This window comes from Mycteria americana, chromosome 9 (assembly GCF_035582795.1).
Source record: "Mycteria americana isolate JAX WOST 10 ecotype Jacksonville Zoo and Gardens chromosome 9, USCA_MyAme_1.0, whole genome shotgun sequence".
Classification (NCBI taxonomy): domain Eukaryota; kingdom Metazoa; phylum Chordata; class Aves; order Ciconiiformes; family Ciconiidae; genus Mycteria; species Mycteria americana.
The window spans coordinates 17,892,386-17,902,563 of NC_134373.1; the positions used below are offsets into that span (position 1 = coordinate 17,892,386).

Genomic DNA, 10,178 nt, shown 5'->3' on the forward strand with positions numbered 1-10,178 from the left:
TTTGAATATTTGCTTTAATGTGTGGTTTGAAATTCAAATCAAACACACTGCTGAATCTTGCTAACCTTTTTCCTCAAGCTGTCAAGATCATCAAAAAGCCAAAGGATGTGACTGCTTTGGAAAATGCTGTTGTCTCCTTTGAACTGAGTGTATCCCATGATACTGTACCAGTCCGATGGTTCCACAAAAATGTTGAGCTTAAACAAAGTGATAAATACAAGATGATCTCTCAAAGGAAAGTTCACAAGCTTATGCTGCATAACATATCTCCTGCTGATGCTGGGGAATACACAGCTCTTGTTGGACAAATTGAGTGTAAAGCAAAACTGTTTGTGGAAAGTAAGTATTGTAAGTTTGTAAAAAAGTAATTATATGAATTACTACACCAACTCATATTGAACAACTTGACCTGACACTTCATAGCCTGTTACCCTTGTTTTTTTGCAGTCTTCCACACATACTGACTTTAAAAAAAAATCCTTTCTTTTCTTTTGTCTTTTTTTCCCCCTCTTAGCCATACACATCACAAAGACCATGAAAAATATTGAGATCCCTGAGACCAAAACAGCCTCTTTTCAATGCGAAGTTTCTCATTTCAATGTGCCTGCTGTCTGGTTGAAAAATGGTGTGGAGATTGAAATGAGTGAAAAGTTCAAAATAGTGGTCCAGGGGAAACTCCATCAGCTCAATATCATGAACACAAGCAGTGAAGATTCTGCAGAATACACATTTGTCTGTGGAAATGACAGAGTCAGTGCAACTCTGACCGTAAAACGTATGTAAAAATGAAATTAACCAGAATATTTTACAATATATATAATAAGTTGCCAATATATAATAGAGTTTGTGTTAATACATGCACTAGGTACAATTCAGACAAAACCAGCACTGTTGTAGAGGTATTTTCAAATAACCCTAAACACCCTCAATTACATTTTTTAAAGAGATCTAGAAGCTGTGAACTTGAAAGTCACATCCTGGATTCTTCTCTTTAGGCCAACATGCCTAAACACCAAGTCAGCACAGGAGACAGAATTTGGATTCCTATGTCAATCAGAAGTTTTGGGAAATTTAATTGTAGTGTTGATTCTGGACACAGAGCTTTCCTTTTAATATTACCAAAAATCAAAATCTGTCTTAAAGAAATTTAAACATCTCTGATCCAGTTAACGTGTTTAAAATAAAGCAAGCCAGAACAAAAAAACCCAAACCATGTCCATTTCTTTTCTTTTAGCCATTCTAATTACCTCCATGCTAAAAGACATCAATGCTGAAGAGAAAGATACGATAACATTTGAAGTTACTGTTAACTATGAAGGCATCTCATATAAATGGCTAAAGAATGGGGTAGAAATAAAGTCAACTGATAAATGCCAGATACGAACAAAGAAGCTGACACACTCCCTCTCCATAAGGAATGTGCATTTTGGTGATGCTGCAGAATACACTTTTGTTGCTGGAAAAGCAGCTTCATCAGCCACTTTATATGTGGAAGGTATTTGCCCTCTTGATTTGTATATTTAGTGACTTCTAGTGGCTTAAATAGCACCATGGCACTCATTTTACTTTTTTTCTTCCCTAGCTCGTCACATTGAATTTAGGAAGCATATTAAAGATATCAAGGTTGTGGAGAAGAAGAGGGCTATTTTTGAATGTGAAATTTCAGAACCTGACATTCAGGTTCAGTGGATGAAGGATGGACAAGAACTCCAGATTGGTGACAGGTAAATGAGTGCTTCTACACCATATTGACTTTTGTTACATGTTTTCCCCCAGGAAATAACTTCTTCATTTTCTTTTCTGATGTCCTTAGGATGAAAATTCAGAGAGAGAAATATGTCCATCGTCTTATCATTCCTTCCACAAGAATGTCTGATGCTGGTCAGTACACTGTAGTAGCAGGTGGAAACACATCCAGTGCCAATTTGATAGTGGAAGGTCGTGACATTCGTATCAGAAGCGTCCGTAAAGATATTCAGGTATGGCCTATACAGAAGAGTAAATATTTCATAACTTTGTCACTCAAAGAATAATGCAAAGGAAAAGCAACAATATCTAACCAGCAAGAGTCCTAACACAAAAATCTGTAATCATAAGGTCAGGGCCTTCTTCTAGGAATCTGGAGTGTGGGACCATCTGTAAAAACAAATGCTATTTCTAATATTTATTCTACTTGATCAAAGGTCATTCAGAGACAAAGAGCTGAAATTGAATTTGAAGTCAATGAAGATGACATTGAACCACAGTGGTACAAGGACGGTATTGAGATCAACTTCCAGTATGAGGAAAGATACAGTTATGTGGTGGAAAGGAGAGTTCATCGAATGAGCATCTTTGAAACCACTTACTCTGATGCTGGAGAATATACTTTTGTTGCAGGACGGAATAGGAGTTCTGTTGTTCTCTATGTGAATGGTATGCATCCCCGTAAACAATGCTTTGACTGTATTTATTACCCTGTGTTTTTCTGATTTCTAGATAGCTTTTCTGGAATTATAACTCTGAAAGTAAAAAAAAAAATCCAAAGAGAATCTTATGTCTGGAACACTACCAAAATCCTCCTGTACACGGATGTTTCTTGCTTTACTGAAATAGCTGGCTAGCTGATGAAAATGCTATAGCAGTTCTTTTCCCCACCATGTTTATTTAGACCAGGAAATTCTCAAGTCCAAATAAAATTCATTTGTTCATATGGACAAATATGCCTTGCCAGAGGGATCAACCTAACAATTCTTGGACACATTTTGCCAGAAAACACGCCACGACAGCTAATTATGCTAAGGCACTTGCTGCTACATTATTCCCCCTGTATCAAGGAAAAGGGCAGATTTTCATGGGCATGCAAGATTGGGAAGAATAACATTAAAAAAAAAAAGAAATTATTTGCTAATATTTTTGAAGCCTTGATAAATATAATAATGATCTTTCTCTCTCTCCTCCCCTCCCCCCCCACCCCAATTTGCAGCTCCAGAGCCACCCCAGATTATTCAGGAGCTAGAGCCAACCACTGTGGAGTCTGGCAAACCTGCCCGCTTCTGTGCTATGATATCAGGCAAACCCCAGCCCAAAATTTCCTGGTACAAAGATGATCAACAACTTTCTCCAGGTTTCAAGTGCAAATTTCTTCATGATGCACAAGAATATACTCTATTGCTGATTGAAACTTTCCCTGAAGATGCAGCAGTGTACACCTGTGAAGCAAAAAATGACTACGGAGTTGCTACTACTTCAGCTTCACTTTCAGTGGAAAGTGAGTTTCCCGTGCTCATAACAATGTCTGTGAAATGAGATTGTCAACATGTGTGTGATCTTCTTAATCTTTAAAAATGACTTATTTTTCTTATCCTTCAGTCCCAGAAGTTGTTTCTCCTGAGCTAGAAGTGCCAGTGTATCCACCTGCTGTCATAATACCACTACGTGATGCTGTTACATCCGAGGGACAGTCTGCTCGTTTTCAGTGCAGAGTTACAGGGACAGGTGGGTTTAATGAAATCTTGTACATATTTTCATCTCTCAGAATTTTTCATCTTGAACTTGGAAAAAATGCAACAGTATATATGCTGCGATCAGTCTTTCCCTAGAAGTACAGTTATTTGATATACACACGCAGCAAAGCGTTACTGACAACTGTCAGTTAAGCAAGTCATACGTCAAAGATGGCATCAAGCATGGAAGTTATAAACTGTCATAAACATTAAGCATTTCTAAAAAGAAAGTCTGTTTCAAAAAATTTGTCTTTGGAAACTTCTCAGCGTTTCAATGATGTTGGAAAACTGTCAGTGAGTAAAATGCAGAGTTTCAAAACATGGAGTATCATGGTGGCAAAGCATTAGCACGTTGAATGAACATGATGAAGTTTCTGATGACACACAGTGTCATGTCAATTAACTGAACAACAGACTGAAACTGTGCCTCAGCCTTTATCCTAATATTCCTAAGTATCTCGTATCACTCTGCAAACAGTAAACTACAATTGCATTCTTTTTCCTAGCATAAAAAGGTGTTTGCTCATTGCCTTTTTAAGTGTAGATTTTCCTTATATAAGTTTGCTAGTTTTAGTTACATAGAATATCATTCTACAATTAAAATAATTCCTTCCAAGTTAACACAAAACCAAATAATACTACCTTTCTTTAATAAATGGCCTTGAGTATGACTAGTAATAAAATATTCATATGGTAAACTGCAAAATAAGATCCAGTTCCAATCCCAAATAATTTATAATTATTTAAAGATAAATAAAACTCCAAATTTAAAAATAATCCTGACTGATAGCCATGTAAAAATCCACATAAAATTGGTAATATACATATATATGCAAATATGTATAATTTGCATTTCCATAACTTGAAATCAAACTCCAAATTTTTTTTAAAATGCTTTACAACAACTCTGATTCTGCTTTAGAAGTGGTGCTAAAACTCAGAAAATGTATGTTGGAAAGACTGGCCTGCCCTCTGTGCAAAGCATGCCAGTGTAACTTTTTTTACAAGAACTGTATTTATGTGAATGTGGAAGCTGCATTTACAGCACAGAGCATAAAGATCCTTTCATCTAGGTCCCCCTTCCATGGAATCATAGAATATTTTAGGATGGAAAAGACCTTTAAGATCATTGAGTCCAACCATTAATCTAACGCTGCCAAGTCCACCACTAAACCATGTCCCTAAGCACCTCATCTATATGTCTTTTAAATACCTCCAGGGATGGTGACTCAACCACTTCCCTGGGCAGCCTGTTCCAATGCTTCACAACCCTTTCAGTGAAGAAATTTTTCCTACTGAAAATTTCCTTTATTAAATACTGTATCCAAATGGATTTTCATACCTCTCACTTGTGTTGTGAAAACCTTTTATATTAGGTTAGGTAATACATGATTGCAAATACAGTTAACGGTACACACTATGCAGCTGGCTATTGAAAACACAGTCCCTTTCTTCTGATGACAGTAATAGCACATTATTTGTGTGAAAACATTTGATTCATGATGTAATATAGTGCCAGGTGGAGAGGCAAGGTTAAAGTCTGCTTCAGTCCTCTTCTTTCCTAAGTCTACAAGAATCTATACAAGTCAAGTAACACAACATTTTATACAGAAATTTTACAAAGGTACAAAGATAGGCTCTTTCTTGAGAAATATGAGGTGCAAAACTTGTAATATTTGCAACAAAAAGAGGCAAGGTACTGTCCTTAGCAAAAGGATATTCCATTTTAATTTCTTTAACCTGTTCAGTTCAACCTAGTGATTTTATAGCCTGTTTAATCAGGCAATTGTAGCAGAATCCCCTTTTAAAAATGAAATTTTCTCTGATTTTAGTAGTAGCAAAATATTTTTAAATTTATACATTAAGAGGGGAAAGGAAAAATTATTTTTACTCAGGAATGTAGCAGCACCAGAATCAGTTTTCCCATACGTATATTTTCAATGCAGAAATCAAAACTTCAGGCAACAAGTAGGCCACTTTCCACTGATCATACATTACCAAAGTAATACAAGGCACATTAAACTTCAAAAAGATACTTGAGATTAAGATTTCTGACAGACATAAATATAAAAATAGTGTTTACTTACTGGTCTAATATCATAACTTACACATTTTTTTCTTCTTTCTTTTGCTTGAGCAGATCTGAAAGTCTCTTGGTACAGCAAAGAGAGGGAGATCAAGCCATCGCGTTTTTTTAGAATGACTCAGTTTGAAGACACTTACCAGCTGGAGATTGCTGAAGCTTATCCAGAGGATGAAGGAATCTATACCTTTGTGGCTAGTAATCCTGTAGGCCAAGTGACAAGCACTGCTACCTTGAAGTTAGAAGGTACAGTGTGCAATTAAAGAAGATGTGTTATTTAGGTCATGTTCCAACACTAATCTTAATACACAGTAATGATTATATGTGAGTCGTTGTTTGTCATGTTGTCTTTTAACTCAATTAATTGCTATCATTTGCAATGTCCACAGCGCACATTTATGTCTCCAAAATATAGGTCATGCACAGCAAAATAATTTCACAATTTTTCAATGTTCCGTGCACCTCACCTTTTCATCCTCTCCAGTATTAGAATCTGTCATGCACAAAACACGGTAGAAACCTTCTTTCTAGTGGAAGTGCTTTGCTTACACATTCTTTGATTTGACTGTGAGTAGAATCTAGTAAGAGCTTTTGTATCAAATAAATTACTTTGAAAGTGTTGGAAAACATGTTAAATAGAGGTGTGTACCAGGTACTTGGGCAGCTGAAAAGAAATAGTTTACATCCATATGAATTGATGAAACATTGACCAAAGTTTTAGAGCAGAAATATTGTCTGGAGAATTTGCTATTTAAGTTCTATATTGTCCTTGATATTATTTAATCATAAATATTTTGTTTTCTTTTTGCAACAGATTTTATAAATTATTAATTAGAATAATTCATGCTGTTAAGTCGCAAGTTAGAAAAAAAAGTCTTGAATGAGAGAGAAAATGTATTGTAGTGTAGGGTAAGAAATTAAAAGTTGGCATGCTTCTTTTCAGGATTTAAAAAGGTTGAAGAAGTTACATCAGAGTCCCATTGGCATGTTTCTTCATCTGTTTCACTTAAGGAGGAGTCTATTGGCCAAAGGCCCACCTTTATCCAGCCTATTTCAAGCTGCAGGGTATGCAGCGGGGAATCAGTCAGATTTCAAGCTAGAGTCTCTGGCATGCCCACACCAAAAATCCAGTGGTTTCATAATCAGCAACTCATGTTGCCAACAAAAGACTTAGTTTTCCATTTTGATGAGTCTACAGGCACAGCTATACTGATAATAGTAGATGCTTTCTTAGAGCATGCTGGCCAATACTCTTGCAAGGCAAGAAATAGTGCTGGAGAAACAACTTGTACAGCTACACTTACAGTGACTGCAGAAGGTAAACCCCCATTTTTACTTCCAAGGGATTCAGTTTGTTATATACCACACTTTTATGCTGTTACTAATGTTCTTCTTTCCTTGTTTCACACCTTCTCTTTACCAGCTGATGTTAGTAGTACCTACCCTCTGTAACCCAGTCACTCTCATTTCTTCTGTTTAAGCTGTAACATTTGGAACTTTGCAAATTTGCATCTTGATATAGGTCAAAGAATAGAATCATTTTAATGAAGGCATTCAGGTTTTTAAAACAAGTAATTAAGTGATCATTATAGCATTGACTGAGGTATTTTGCACTATCCTGTAGGAAAAAAAAAGAAAATACCTCCTTAAAAAGTTCCATAATAAGTTTCCAATACTAAAATGGACAACTTCAGTGAAAAAAGAGACAATCATCAACTGTGTGTCAACTGCATGACTAGCTTAGGCATCACTTGTCATTCATAGATGTGAATGGATAATCTTTGTGTCAAGAGCGTAGTGCATCTGGCATGCTGAGTTTTCAAATGAAGATCATTCATTTTCATCCTCCATGCTGTTTGATTTTGTTCAGAGCATGGACCAGTAAAGTTTTTTAGATACTAATACTGTTGTTATTTCTGTTACTTGATTACACAGTGCAAGCCCTAGATAGGCAAAGTTCTGGGAAAGATGTAAAAGAGTCTGTCCAGTCACAGGCTATATCAGAACTTCATGTTGCTCCTCTCACAAAGAAGAACATTAAAACTTATCAAAAAGAATTTAAATCAGTGCAACAACGGTCACAGGAATTGGGTGTAGAGGTTTTTGAAAGCGTATCAGAAAGTTTGACCACGAAGGCTACATCAGTTGAAGAAATGGAAGCCATGCACACAACAATCCTCTCCCAAACATCTCAGAGCACCAGGATCTCTATGGCCACTGCTCGGGAAGTAAAAGATGTCCCTCCAAAGATTCTCTTGCAGCTCAGAGACCTAACTGTGAAATGTGGTGACACTGCTCAGTTCATATGTGGCTTAGAAAATGAATTCTTCTCTGAGTTTCTTTGGGCCCATGAAGGTGAAAGGATACAAGTGTCTGAAAAATTGAAGATATCACAAAATGGAAATGTCCTACTGCTCACAATCCTAAATGCCCAGCTGACAGATCAAGGACTGTACAGTTGTACTGTATATAATGATTACGGAGGGACAACAACTGCTGCAATACTAACAGTCAAAGGTGGTTATCTGACTTTTAACATTATGACTTACCTTTTGCAACTTCATTATCACTGCCTACAGCTCACTCATATTTCCTTTATTATATTTAATTGAGAAGGCTCTAGTAATAATGCTTTGGGGTTTTTCCTCTACATTTACAGCTCTATTCATAAGTGACACGTGCAGTACTGGGAAGTTGGTATTGTAACTTCATGCCTCTTCCCAGCAAGTCACAGATGTCTGAGGCTTTTTAATCATCATATCCTTCATGATATGCAGTGAGATGTAACGCAAAACAGGCTGGTAGGAATTTTTACATTTTGAGAATTCCTAAAGCTGGAGTTTAAGGAAGATAATGTCAGATAAGCAATACTGAACTAGATACTTGGCCATTTCAAACCCTATGGGTCCAACTTGGTTCCAATAAATCCAAGGTTCCAATTCCAAGGTTGGCAATATAGGTCAATGTACTTGAAAGGATTAATGTGTGCAAGTATTGTATTACTGCACTAATGAATTGTATTCTACCCTTCACTCTCCCTGAGTTATAAGTATTTATTTTTGCTAAGACTCCTTCCACTTCCTGACATCAGCATATTAAAATGTTAGTAGTGTTACCACTCGTGAAGACCCAAAAATGTATTATCACCACACTGGACAGGTGATAGTATTTCTGCTGAGCTCAAAGGAATCAGGAGCAGAAAACTAAGATGAATAATGAGGAAGCCATTGACCCTGTTGATTTGACTCTTACATATTGAAGTTTCTTTCTTCACTCTTGAGCTGTGCAAAGTGCTTTACATAATCTTCTGCTGCTACTTTCTAAATTGAGGCTCTCAATTAAGAGTAAAGATATGCTTGTATTAGGCATTGCAGACCAAGTCTTGGTCCCATGAAAGTCCCATAGGCTTAACTGGTACCTAGAATTAGCCCAGCAGGAACAGAGCTCTTAAATGTGTACTCACTCATGTTTAATAGCATTGTTGTAGCACTAATATGCTGGACATTCTTTCAATACTAATTATTGGGTTTTTTTCCCCCTAAGTATAAGGATATTTTTTATTCCTGCAAAACATCTGACCTAATCCTTTTCCTAACTTTATTCTTACCTAGCAAAAGAAGCACAAGCCAAAGCAGTAACAAAAATTACCCTTGAAACAGATACTAAAAGCTTTAAAGCAGCCAAAGATTGTCAGTTTAAAGCATCTGAAGTTAAGCAAGAACCTTCCAAGAAAACCTCGAGCTTGTTTATATCTACATCCCAAAGACCATATGAAACTGAGAAGCAAAGAAACAGAGTCTACTATCCTGATGTTGTGCCATGTGAAGACATCACAGAAACTGACACCGAAGCACCAGAGTTTCTTGAAACTCTGCCTTCGGAAACCACTGTAAAAGAAGGAGATGATGTGTTACTCTTTTGTATAATGAAGGGTGTGCCTACACCTTGTGTGGTCTGGCTGTGCAATCAGCTAATAGTTGAGGAGTCTGCATTGTGTTCCTTAAAACATGATGGGCCACTGTGCAGTTTAAGATTGTCGAAAGTTGGTCAGAACCACAAGGGTATATACAAGTGCAGAATAGTTAATCCTGCAGGACAAGCCGAGTGCAGCACCCATCTGAGAGTGACAGGTTGGCAACTGCATGTTCCTTCCAAGTATCAATTCCTCGCGCATAGAACCATTGCATTCCAGTACATTCATTCCCCGGGAGATGATAAAGAATGAGAAGCATCTCATTAGTCTGTGGATTGTTGAATGTTTTCTTCAGGGATTTAAGGCATGATAAAGGCATGTTACATTAGAAACTTCCCCCACCCTGCAAAAAAGAAAGAAAATCTTATAGAGAAGTGTACATTGCAAACAAGTTTGAAAGCATTTGATTACTCTGTTCTCAAAATTTATCAAGTGTTTGAATTGTTTGGCATGCATTTATGTGTATGTATGTGTGAATTTCTGTATATTTGCAAGAGAAATTGAATTTTTTACTACATAAAGTGTTGATTGGCATATTTAGCAACTATAGCTCAAAAATCTTTGTCTTTGTATTCTAGCTCCTGAAAAAATTATTCATGAGAAGTTAGAGGAAGAGATTGAAATGGAAGTGAAAGGT

General features: G+C 36.6%; 1 protein-coding gene across 1 annotated transcript in view; it reads left to right on the forward strand.

The window, feature by feature from the left end:
• Positions 1-10,178, forward strand: part of LOC142414557 (titin-like) — a 243,793-nt gene that overhangs the window by 30,565 nt on the left and 203,050 nt on the right. Inside the window, exons 35-44 of the mRNA XM_075511917.1 lie at positions 79-339; positions 515-775; positions 1,235-1,495; positions 1,583-1,724; positions 1,814-1,979; positions 2,184-2,415; positions 2,966-3,250; positions 3,352-3,477; positions 5,626-5,814; positions 10,120-10,176. Of these exons, the coding sequence (XP_075368032.1) occupies positions 79-339; positions 515-775; positions 1,235-1,495; positions 1,583-1,724; positions 1,814-1,979; positions 2,184-2,415; positions 2,966-3,250; positions 3,352-3,477; positions 5,626-5,814; positions 10,120-10,176 (1,980 nt within the window). The remainder of the gene's footprint in view (positions 1-78; positions 340-514; positions 776-1,234; positions 1,496-1,582; positions 1,725-1,813; positions 1,980-2,183; positions 2,416-2,965; positions 3,251-3,351; positions 3,478-5,625; positions 5,815-10,119; positions 10,177-10,178) is intronic.